A 12,922-nucleotide genomic window follows, 5' to 3' on the forward strand; every position below is an offset into this window, starting at 1 on the left:
CTCCCGTATGAGGCAAGGATACATCTAAAAATTGCATGCATAACTCACAAAGCTCTACACTTCAACACCACTCTATATCTTGCACAACAACTTGAGATCTCAGGAGGTTCCAGAACCTCTAGAGGCTCCAACGCCTTACTACTTAAACCACAGAAATTCCATAAAATGAAAACATACAATCGAGCATTCTCAGGTATTGCATCTAGAATTTGGAACTCCTTACCACCAGAATTAAGGCTGAATAATTCCACAGCTTTATTCAAAAGGGAAGTCAAACTGATTCTGATGAAAACATTTCTGGCCTAGTCCCACACCCAACTTGAGAAGGCAATGCTTTTCCCTTTTCTCAAGTGTACTACAAGGATTGCTATTGTGATTTAGTGCTGCCCTTTCCTGTTCAGCTGTGGCATTACCTCTTGCTCCCCTATTAAGAAAGTCATAGGGTTGCACTGAAAGAACGTGGGCTCGCTATCTTAATCTTCCCCCCTGTTGAAATGTGCTATGGTTGTGACCGATTTTGTCCTTTTCCGGCCTCCCTGTTCTAATGTTGTTTTAAATTGTGTTTATTGCTAGTACCCTTGTAACTATACACCTACCTTTCAGTGAAGCACTCCGATACCCCCTATGGTCTTGTCCGCACTATATGAAACTCCTTAAATAAATACACTGGATAATGTGCAAATGGAAAGTGTGCTTGCTAGCTGGTATTGGCTTTAAATAATATAATTACTTAAAACTTCCTGATGACCCACACATATCTTTTGAGTGGTATTGCAAGGAAGTTACCATCTGAGCTGTCAGATGTGTGCATTTAAAAGACAGTTATAACAAATTGCACTACATACACTGTGGGTATTACTAAAATCTATACTTTGGACGCCCTTTTTTAACTTAAACCTTTTTGCACATTTTATAGCATCCTATCTTATGATGTGTGTAATTCAAGTTTACAAATATTACTTCCATGTTCACAGTGTTTTCTGTCACAGACCGGGACCTCATAGCACTAAAGATACACATGTCACTATTCTCAACTGCACCAACCAGGTTGAATCCTGTGGCTCTCTGGTTACAGACACAGACCTCTGCAGTGCTTTAACTAATAGAGGTTCAATAGATTTCCCCTGATTAACTTAACTTGCAGGATTTTGTTTTTCATTTAAGCTGTACATTCTTTTATATGTAGTTAGCTAAAGGTGAAAGACCTTATAGAATATTTCGTTTTTTTGTACCTCATTTGACCCTGCCCCCAAGCTCCCGCTCCCTAGCCGCCATTTTGCTCAGCATCACAGGTCCCATACTTTTTTTATGCTCTTCAACTGCTGCCTCCAATTATTTGTCAAAGAGTTTAATAATGTGCTGTATGTCGCCTTTTGGTTACTTCAGAAGGCTTGACTTATGGATCAGGAGGGGAAATACATGCTCATTGGACAGGGGGAGAAGCCTTTGCCGATATTCATTGAATGTGGCGGCCCCTTCTGGAGATAGGTTGCATTAAAGGCAGATCTCAGCAGTTTCATTTTCAAATGTACCTGAACATTTTGTAGTTGGGCTCAGATTTAAACTTTGGACTGGGACTTTGCCAAGATGATAGGTCCTTGTACCCCTGCGATTTGCCTCCGTGTTTTCTTCTCTTAAATGACCATTAGTTGCTCATGTGGGCAGGCATTGAATGAAAGGTTCTTGTTGGTAGGTAGCGAGGATTTAGGAAGTGTTACATCAAGAAACCATGTTGAGTGTTTGCATGCAATCTATGAAGTTAAAAATTGGGCAGTGCCTGATGAGAACCCGCAATCCCACAGTTTTACATGTGGCTTAACTCAATGTAAAGAGACATTGGCTCCGATTAGTCTCCTCTCAGTTATATTACTTAGCAGCAGCAAACAGACAACTTCAAAAACAAGCCACTACAGAAACCACAGCTCCCATTAATTATGTGGTAAACAGAAATAACATACTACCACTCTAGCCAATAAGCACGGCCCTTTAGTCCAAACATTTTAATGCATCACATCCTCTTCCTCTCTTCTTAGGCGAATGATGCACTCCATCTTGCTCAAACTCACCTTCTTCAGCATCTTCGTCTCCATTCTTGACTTGTGAACATTCATCTCCTTTACTCTGTCATTTGTCCCTACCCTGACAACATAACCAATAAATAGAATTTCCGAACATGGAACAGTAAAAAGGCAGTTCTTTCTAACAGCTATGTACACATTTTCGTCTCAGAAAAATGTCTTCTTTCTTTCTTATTTTTTTCATATGGAACCCGACCTTGCATTAAGTCTTCCCCCCTTTTTCCTGAAGGGCGAGATAATACTTGCCTCCATGTCTTTAAGAGAATCAGACTTCCTTGTACCCTATTTAGAAAATCTCCTTTCTGTGTCAAGACACAAAAGCCCCTATTATACTATTCAAAGCTTGTTCAACACATCTAAAGCCAGATCATCAACAGGCTTTCATTACACCCTCGCAAGAATGCGTCTCTAATTAAATGAGCTCCAAACACGAATTGCTGCTGTTTCGCAAGAAAATCAGGACCTGGCTCTTTCCGAGGGTATAACCCCCCAGGTGCAACAGTATTAGACGGTTGTTGGTATGCCTTCCTCTTGCTCTTACAGCTGATTGTTCCTTCAACCTATTTCTTAGCGCCAGGATGCCCGCAGGGTTACAGTGCACTCTACAAATGACATAAAGAAATAAATAAATAAAACAGTTGATGCGAGCCTGGTAGGGCTAGGGGCAAACCTTGCTGAACACAATGGCCATCCAAATGCTCAGGGGCACATTGTGACCTATGCGATTTGAAGCCTGTCATAAACAGAACGTGCCTATTCTCAGCCAGAGGAGGAGAGGCTGCCTGTGGTGCGGGACTGCGAACATTTTCATGTATTCCTCTAAGGACAATGATTCACTGTCATCATAGATCACCAGGCATTGCTTATAGTTTTTAGAAACCTGATGGCTAAGATGCCCCCTTGTATTGAGAGTTGGGGGTTGAGATATAAGAGTACAACTATGAGATCATGCACATGCCAGGAAAGGATCAAAACCCAGAAGACTACTTTTCACCAGTGCCGCTGCATTGTCACAGTTCGACATCCAAGACAGCTGAAGTTTATCTCAACCAAATTGTGAGATCCAGCACACCAGTGGCTCTGTCTTTGGAACAAATCAATGCTGCGACCAATGCAGATAAAGAGATGACCATAACGAAAGAACTTATTAACACGCAATCATGGAGGAGAAATACCAGACCGCTTGCTGACAATATTGAATTCAAAATGTTTAAAAATGTACAGGGATGAGTTAGCCATCACCGAAGAAGGTGTAATACTGCGAGCCTCAAGGATCATCATACCTGGAGGACTAAGACAGTGGGTCATTGAGCTGGCACATAAAGGACACTGTGATATTGTAACCACCAAAAGAGCCTTAAGAGATCAAGTGTGGTTCCTTCAGCTAGATGAGTGAGTTGAGAAGGAACTAATTTGTGCCACATTTGCAATTGTTTCTCTCCCAAGGTGACGCAGCACCCAATGACAATGTCTAACCTTCCTTCACATTCTAAGTAGAGGTTTAAAGTTGACTTTTTTGGGCCTTTAGGAAATGGACAATATCTCATGGTAGGTATGGACTAGTATTCAAGTTTTCCTTCGGTGGAAGACCTATATTCGACAAATCATGACAGAGTCATAGAATGGCTTCATGACATATTTGCAATCCTTGAAATCCTCAAATCTGATAATGACCCGCTCTTCCACAGCAAAGAGTTCAAAGAATTTCTTGTCCAACTCAACGTCAAATACCAAAAGAGTACACACCTCTCGCCTTCGGCCAATGGTGTAGTTGAACGATTCATAGGCACCCTCAAGAGGGTCATTCAATAAGCATCCATGGAAGAAATCCATCTAAACCAAGCCCTGTGCCAGGCCCTCTAGGCCAATTGATCAACCCCTCACTCCACAACTTGTGAGAATCCAGCCTCCTTGCTATTTGGGAGAGCCATCAGAACAAAACTACCCCAATGGACCCAGGAACGACCACTGAACGATGACATGGTTCGAGACACCGACGTGATTAAAAAAAGAAAAATTAAAACATATGCAGATCAATGTCAACATGCCCAAGAGACAGACTTTGACAAAGAAGACTGGGTACTGGTTAATCAGAGATGAAAATGGAAAACAGGCACTCCTTTTGCCACTGACCCTCTACAGACAGTGGCGTGCAAGGGAAATTTGAGAACAGCACTTTGTCCTTGACAAACCATCACTCGGGACATGCTACATTTCAGACACCTACAGTGACACTTGTTGAGTCCTAAAGCCATGCATGGCGCATCTCTGCCCACAGGTTCGATTCCAACACCTGAGCTTATGTCACTGTTGTCCGTTCAGGGTGGTCTTTTTGGATCACCCAGTATGGCCGACAAGTGCGAGCACCTCATCGACTGATTGAAGGAATTTGATTTTTGTGATGTTTACCATTTTTATTTAACAAAAGGGGAGATATAGCATATTGATATTATGCTCACTATGACCCTCGTATTTCTGGGGAGTACTCTGAACAGGAAGTAAGTCATATGCGGGAAGGTGTTAGGTTGTGGTTAGTACTGAGTATGAGCTGACACACAGTGTGTGAGTGAATGCTTATGAATAAAGCATTTCACTGTAGCTCCCATGTGGCACATCTCATTTGCATGCTCCTGGGCTGGGGAAGACACTACATCCATTACACTACTGGACACACAATCATGTCTCAATGATCCTAACCACAATAAATATCTTATGTTTCCAAAGAGGTGCAGGACTCTACAAAGCTCTCCCAAAACACACATGCATTTGCACACAAGCGAACACACACAGGCACAGACATATAAACATAATTTCATGTGCACGCTTGCACAATCAGATGAATGCACGCCCACATACACAGTACCATATACGATGATACACGCGCAAGAAAAGGCACACATTTAGGCAATTATATAATGGTATAAAACAAATACACACAGACATTTACTGTGTATCCGGAAATGTGACACAGGCACGGCATACAAACGTAGCACAATGTATAATATTATGTACTGTAAATAGACTGTCCTTTCAGGAAGATTTGCATTCTGTTTCACTCTATTTCAGGCAGCAATAGCTCTGACTGTTAGTGGATAATGGAATCAAGTAAGAGATGCTATCATAACAGAGTGCTACTTCCTGCAGATTCCCTCTAAGAATTCTCATTTTACATCATTTGCATATTTTGTTCCATCAAGCTTGGCATGCTGGAGAGAAAATGAAGCACGTGTTTAATTTGCAAGTCAGATTTCCCTTTTCAGAACACAAAAAGTGCTACTGTGTTCTCTTTTAGCCTCTGCAAAGGATGGCACCTGCCAGCTGATGACATCTGAGCCGCTCCGCATCTGGCGTGCACAGAAGAGAGCCTTCTCTTCCCAGGAGCTCATCTCAGCCCCAGTTACACCTGGCGGGGGCTGAGGTGAGTGCAGAGACTTTCAAGGGGAGAGGAAGATGAGGCAGTCTAGAACCCTGGAGGTGGCATAAAAAAACCTTAGGGGGCACCCCTGCAAGGCATGTGAGGGGTCCCCATCACACTTCCATACAGTCCTTGTCCCCCATCTTGCATGTTTATTCATGAGCTTTCCCAGAGACTATCTATCCCACTGGTTATGCAGACCCCGAGCCTCAGTGATCCGGCAACCAAGCTATCCCTCAGGTGAAACATAACCCAGAGACATGGACCTCACGCACAGTTATCTTCCTGATTATTTATTTATTTATTTATTTGTATTTATTTTAGAGACTTGCTAAGTGCGCGTATACCCATGGGTGTCTTGGCGCTTACACTTAAGCGACAGCCTGGAGCTCGGGAAGCAGAGCTCTTCCTCGGGTTACACTGCCTGGTTAAATGTCACACACACACACATCAATGAGTGAGTAACCCACAAGCCTGTTCGATCCGTATGTGTCCTCGTCGACCCCTGCCAGATAAAAGCTGAATCAGGAATTTTCAACACCGAATTGTAACTAGTTTGATTGCTTCTACTAGCTGCACAGTGCATTGACATTACACTTCACATGCAATCTCACTACGCTTGTGTCTCTTTTTCCCTCATTTATCTCTCCCTGTGAATGTTTTAAAACAATCTGACCCGCTCCGAGGGCTCTGCATTCAATGCACATTCCTTGCGGCCTGTGTTCCAGTCTACCTAAAGTATGACATCACACACCGCACACAGGATCCCTGCTGGGGTACCTGTTCTCAGGGGCTTGAGAAAACTCATGGGCCTGCATGCCCATGTATAGTTGTATAGGTGGTGGTTTGGTGGATTTTCATGAAGTCCAATGCCCTTCCATCCAATGGAGACCTTGATGACTACTGTCTGAAAGAGAGGGGATATTGGAGTTGCACTTGTTTATTTCACTCCCCCACCTACACTCTGAAAGCAAAAAGGGGTATTTTTATGTATGGGGCCCCCTGCAAATATCCAGTACCAATCACTACTCACTTCTATGCCCCAACCAAACAAAACTTTGGTGTAGGAGGCTTAAATTATTCCTAATGGCCAAAGAAACTGATGATCACCCTGACAAAAAATATGCCAATTGTGTTATCAGTGAACATGAACCACTATTACTTTGACATATGTCCATTGTTTTGCCAAAGAATACATGTAGATTGTTATCTTCATCTAATATATGCCCGATATATATTGCTAGATTCACGTGAGTCCATCACGTGAGCATAAGAACACATGCATACACAATATCAGGTGGCAGATTGTTCACATACTTATGTGAGATGAAATGTCACTTAACTAACCCACTCACTTCTCTTGTCTTTCTTCCTCTCCACGGAATCCCCTTTTCTAGTCTCTCTGCTCTTGATTGTCAATTTTGCCACGTCTCTCTCTCTCTCTGCCCTGCTCTGTCCCTTACATACCCTCTGCAGTCTTTCCTCTCCCCTGCAGCTGCTTTACCTTTCATTTCACCTCTCTAGCCTGCCCCTTCTCTTCCGATCTCTCATGCCTTGCTTTTCTACTCTCCCCTGCCTGTCTATTCTCTCAAGTTTTCGTTGTCTCTCTTTTGCTCCCATCTCTCTCTCATTCTCTCTCTCTTAGTAAGTATTTCACTCTTTAGTTTCCTTTCTTTTTCTCCTCCTCTCTGACTCTGTCTTTTTGACTTGCCCTTTTCCTCTGCCTTGCCCCTTCATCTTCCCCTGCCCCTGCCCACTGTCTTCCTTTCTGTTGCTTTTGCATACAATATCTGCTCTCAGCCTAACCTCTTCCTAATTCAAACATCTTGCAAACCTTGAACAGTGCCCCATCCAAGCAAATAACTAATCAAACCCCTTTATCATATGAGCACTAAATAAATCATCCATAAGCAAAGCAGACTCAATGCTTTCAGTCCTAGCATTGTCTGTCAACTTCTTGATGTGCTTCCCAAGAATCCCTCAAACACTGAACAATGCCTAATCCAGGCCTCTGACTCTCACCTGGCTCAACCCAACTCTAATACTCCACTCACCCTGAACAGCTCTCCAAAATGGCATGCAAAACTTCAATCACTGGAATACACCCAAAATAAATGCAGACTTACGTCTGATCCTATTTCTAAACCTTTATCCTAATGTATTTGAGAATCTCTCTAGATCACTATGAAAGCTTCAAACCTCTGAACTCAGCAGTAAATTTCTCCAGCCTTTAAATAACATTAAGTAAATACCTCAATCAGATCTTAATCCAATCATCTAGAGTAAAGCACCAGCCAGATCTCACAAACCTGTCACCTACTGTAAACACATACACAAGTTGCACTTATCATCATCCTAGGGACATTCCTTCTCAGGAAATGCTCCTATAATCTGGACCTCACTCTCCAAGGATCTCTGCTGCAACCCCTCCTTTCCTTCCTTCAAACAGACCCTCAAATCTCTACTGCTCAACAACTACACCAACACACACGCAAGCTGCTTTACGTTTCCCTCATTGACTGGATACTTCTAAATGGTTGCATGGCTCTGTCAGTTCCTTATCTTTCTCCTATTGACCTCCTCAATGCTTCCCTGTTATATGCCTTCATGAGTCTTTGTCCACTTAATGCTGTATTGTTTTTAACTTTTGTCCCATATGAATCCCCTCTTTACCCCTTGTAAACTTGCTCTCGCAAACTGTAAAGCATTCTGATACCCTCAGGTCTAGGTAGCGCTATATAAAAACTCAAAACTAAATAATTAATAAATAACAAGTTAAACTATTCCCAGAGTTGCAACCTTATGAGTTTACTGTAAACAAAGCCTATCCACTCTCGAAACCTAAATATTAACTTCATTGAACGCTCCACTAAGATCATAAAGCTGCTAACCATAATCTCTACTTTTCTCAATCTTGTCATTCAAAAACAATGTTAACCTCTCACGAACAGTGTTTGTTGGTCACGCTTAAGACCCAGGTCATCTAATGTACATGTTAGTATTTGTAAGCATTAGACATTCTTGAACATAAACCTTAGTGCTACATGCCATCCTTGACCTTCCCTCAATATCTGACCACACTTTAGTCTTCCATTACCTTAACATGGCTCTGACCCAAAGCGCTTAACATTGTTAACCTTTTAAAATGTAATCCTACACAGCAGTGTAGGTGTTAGATTACCTCTCCGTAGGGTCTCTCAGCATGACAATGAACTTGGCATTTGGATGAAAGGTGTGAAGAAAATCTTGGATCAGGATTGGTGGTTCTCCGCTGCTTGTGTTGCCGTAGAAGAACGTCCAGGCAGTATTGTCCCACATTGTTGAAGCACTGGCCTCTCCTGGTAAGAGGTGGTATAGGTTATGTTTTATATTAGGTTAGGTTATGTTACATTCTGTTTTGCTTTCTTTCAACAGATGGGTTGCACACAAGCGTACTACGTTCCTCTCCAATTTCATCATGGTAGACGTAGTGTAGAACAGTCTGATGATTTACATTTTTCAAAGTATTGATTGATATGTTCAAGGCCAGCCAGTGCTAGACATCTCTTTACTCATGCATCGTTCATACTTTGATACTCATGCGTGACTAGCTTCCGTTCCTTCAGCCAAATTCTCAACGGAGCCCAAGTGCATGCTGCTGGCTCACACCACATTATGGCTCCAGCAGCATTGCATTTTGAATTGCTACAAACGGATCACACACTGAATGGCAAGTCGGCAACAGTCCTCTCCAAATGCATGGTAGACTTATAAAGCAGAAAAGCATGCACCCACCAGCGTCTTCCCCCTTCTGAGTGCAAAAATAAGTCCTTCATCATCAAACAATTCTAATGTAAAGTCTACCTATGATGATGTTGTCCATTGTCACATCTATCCCAGTTTTGATGTGCTCTGGACCATGGACCTGATGAGCTGCCAAATCAAAGACATCCAAGTAATCCTCGATCGGGTATCGGGTGGAAAATTGATCCCTCAGTCGGATTATTCCTAGAAGATACATGGATCATAGTCAGAATCTAGAAAACTTAGAGAGGCTTAATCTCACCCGCAGTCAGCGGTGTCTTCTGTACAGTCACACTCAACGGGGGAAGGGAAAGAAATGTCATTGCCCTGAGTTACAAACATGGGCAAGGAGCCCTGGAAGGACATGGAGAGCCACAGAGGTAGAAGGCAGGGGAAGAGGAGGACAAGACAACACATGGAGATGATAACATTAACTGAATTCACACAGAGTGAGATTTCAACACAGAGATTGTAACCATGTGAACTATCTCCTCACAGGACACATTTTCATATATTTATCAAGATACCAGCTAGGTTATAGTTGTAGCGTTTGAACAGCACACACTGGCAGAGTAGTCTGTTAGCCAGCACCACCCCTGTCTAAAGACTCATAGGATGTCCGGGTGACCTCAGTTGAAGGGTTTTAAAAACCACAGGCCTAAATGTTACTGTCTGAACACTCCTTTTTCCTAGAAACAAGGCATGGATTGCAACATGGCAGCATCTTTGACTTTTTGTCGTGGTGCAGTAAGGTAACAAGGTTTACTACATCTCACTCTTACAGTCCCATCGGGCTAATGGGGCATCCTTTCTTGCACTAAGCCTCCATTGCTGACTCTCTCACTTTTCTTCATGACAAATGAGGAATGCTCCTATTTAGGCAATATTCTAAATTCCGCTTTAATCATCCTCTTTCAAATCGAGTGCACTGAATCATGTGAACACTGCCTCAATGAGCATTGCTCCAAAGGTTTTGGGTGGGCTGCCATTGAATTTTGCATCTCCCATGTTATGGCCAGGGGTTCTAAAAGGCACCTCTGATGGTATTCACATTTCTAGAGCTTCCTCCGTAAGGTTACTTCTCAATCAGAATAAGGGCTTCTCTCCCACAGATATGGAGATCGAGTCTGTTGCTGCTATCAGCCTTGATCTGGCAGTGCCAGACTGGAAACAAAAATAACCACTGGCAAAAATCAGACTTAAACTACTGAGTCTGTGAATAAAATCGAAGCACGGTTGGGTCACAGCAGCCCTTCTTGCACTTAAAGCTTTCATGTAGCCTGCAGCCTACTGGGGAAATGCCAGAGTGGGGGAACAGCTTGTCCGGCACTATCATTTGTGATTTGATTCTCTTAAGGTTCCTGCCAGCTACTTCCCTTTAGCGGGGTGAGGCCTGCGTTGCTTGCTCGTGTATTGAGGATATCTCGCCCTAATTTGTCATGGCCTGCCAAGGCAGGAAAGTCAGAGGCTATACTCCTGTGTGGGTTGCTCCCTATACCCCTGGTTAGCATCCCTGGCTGGAAAGGCTCTCTCAGGAAGACTCTGTTTTGCTCTTATTTGAGATCCTCCATTAGCTCTCCCATCAGGGTGGATCATTCTAATGGGACTCTTCCCTACAGAGCCAGCCAGAGGTGCAGCTGTCAATGGTGCAAAGGGTGCAGTGGTACCAGCTCCCAGAGGTCACAGGGGACTAATAAACGGTGATTATTGTTGTACTTTGATACCCAAACAGCAATCAGGGCTCGTTTTCCTTCCTTGCGCTGGGGTTCATGGCACCCTTGCTGCACTACTGTGCCCCACAGTCTGTTGGTGTTGCTTTATATTTCCCCCATGAGTCAGGAGGATAGACCGCGACACAGATGGGGCAGTAAAGTTACTAGAGTCAGGAAGATGGACCGCCGGCACAGGTGGGGCAGTAAAGGTACCAGAGTCAGGAGGATGGACCGCAGCATAGGTGTGGCAGTAAAGGTACCAGAGTCAGGAGGATGGACCCTGGCACAGGTGGGGCAGTAAAGGTACCAGAGTCAGGAGGATGGACCCTGGCACAGGTGGGAAAGTAAAGGTACCAGAGTCAGGAGGATGGACCGCAGCACAGGTGGGGCAGTAAAGGTACCAGAGTCAGGAGGATGGACCGCGGCACAGGTGGGAAAGTAAAGGTACCAGAGTCAGGAGGATGGACCGCAGCACAGGTGGGAAAGTAAAGGTACCAGAGTCAGGAGGATGGACCGCAGCATAGGTGTGGCAGTAAAGGTACCAGAGTCAGGAGGATGGACCGCAGCACAGGTGGGGCAGTAAAGGTACCAGAGTCAGGTGAGTGAACACAGGCACAGGTGAGGCAGTAAAGGTACCAGAGTCAGGAGAATGGACACAGGCACAGGTGGGGCAGTAAAAAAGGTACCAGTATCAGGAGGGTGGACCCAGGCACCGGTGGGGCTGTAAAGGTACCAGAGCTTACTTCCAGCATTAAAGGTGCTATTAAAAGGAGAGCTTCTCACCACAGACTCTACATCCCAAGAAGCTGGGAGGTGGAGGACTTAGGGTCAAATGCACAGTGAGCAACGTGTGCTTTTCCTGGAACTCTCAGTATAGCCCTCCACACACACACAAACGCACAAATACAAAGGGAGCATCCCATATGCTGCAAAGTAGAGTCCTATTGTGGTGTGTACACAGCGAGCCATGGGTCCTTTCTCCGCAACGCCCCGCATATACTGAGAGAATATCGAGAGCCAAGAGGCAGAAAACAAGAGGTGTCTTCATGACTCTTGTGTCCCTACCATTGGTGTACACCATGAGGACTGGAGCACAGAGCCATATCCTTCTTTGTAAGTCATCCCTCCTCTGCTGGAACACTCTGAGCCATGGGACGTGGGGCAACAACTCCTCAATAAACCCCCCGACCTACACTGGATAATAAAGTGACTCATGGGAAAGATGGACAAATAGTTCCCATAATGACTTAACCTCCCTACATAAGTCTGGGACTGAGACCCTGAACTCCCTCTATAACTATTATGCAAGGGATGGAGAGAGCGATTAATCAACTATAACCTTCCTGCCATAATGCCTTAATGAAAGCATGCACCCAAAGCTGTCAGTTTCCTCAATTATTTGGCCTCACTGGACTTGTAAGAACCATGAGCAACCAGCTCGAATCCAGGGGCGCCGTCTATATATGTGTCACCATACAAGGGATACACAGCAGATCAGGGGTAAAGACAGACTGCCCTCCAAGTAAGAGTGGCCCAAACACTGACGGATATTATGGATCAGAAAACATGAGCTCCTTCACTTCCTCGCACTCCACATAGGGTGGCCTCCTCCATCCAGGCCATTGCAGAATTTTTTTCCAGTCCTGAGCAGGCGCCCCCGCGCCTAGTGGAGGGGTGCCCTTAGTAGCGCCACTAGGCTGACCCTCCTTCGAGGTTTGGCCCTGAGAAGAGGGGCTGGATAAAGAAGGGCTTGCCCAATTGATGTCATCAGGAAGAAACGAAACTTAGAAGGTTAGTTAAGGGTGGGCTCTGGGAGTTTCATTCTCTTTGTCTCCTCGGACCACAGCAGGGCCACAGGAGCCTCGTCAACCAAATCCGGCATAACAGCAAAACTTCTCAGAAGCGGAGGCGGAGCGCTGACAGTTAACAACAAA

The 12,922-nt window shown here is 44.4% G+C and overlaps 1 protein-coding gene across 1 annotated transcript in view; it reads right to left on the reverse strand.

Annotated features, from left to right (window-relative positions):
* CHST15 (carbohydrate sulfotransferase 15) overlaps positions 1–12,922 on the reverse strand; it is a 360,039-nt gene that overhangs the window by 68,286 nt on the left and 278,831 nt on the right. Inside the window, exons 5-6 of the mRNA XM_078644020.1 lie at positions 9,337–9,480; positions 8,675–8,831 (exon numbers count right to left, since the gene is read on the reverse strand). Of these exons, the coding sequence (XP_078500146.1) occupies positions 8,675–8,831; positions 9,337–9,480 (301 nt within the window). The remainder of the gene's footprint in view (positions 1–8,674; positions 8,832–9,336; positions 9,481–12,922) is intronic.

Source organism: Lissotriton helveticus, chromosome 5_1 (genome assembly GCF_964261635.1).
Source record: "Lissotriton helveticus chromosome 5_1, aLisHel1.1, whole genome shotgun sequence".
NCBI lineage: Eukaryota > Metazoa > Chordata > Amphibia > Caudata > Salamandridae > Lissotriton > Lissotriton helveticus.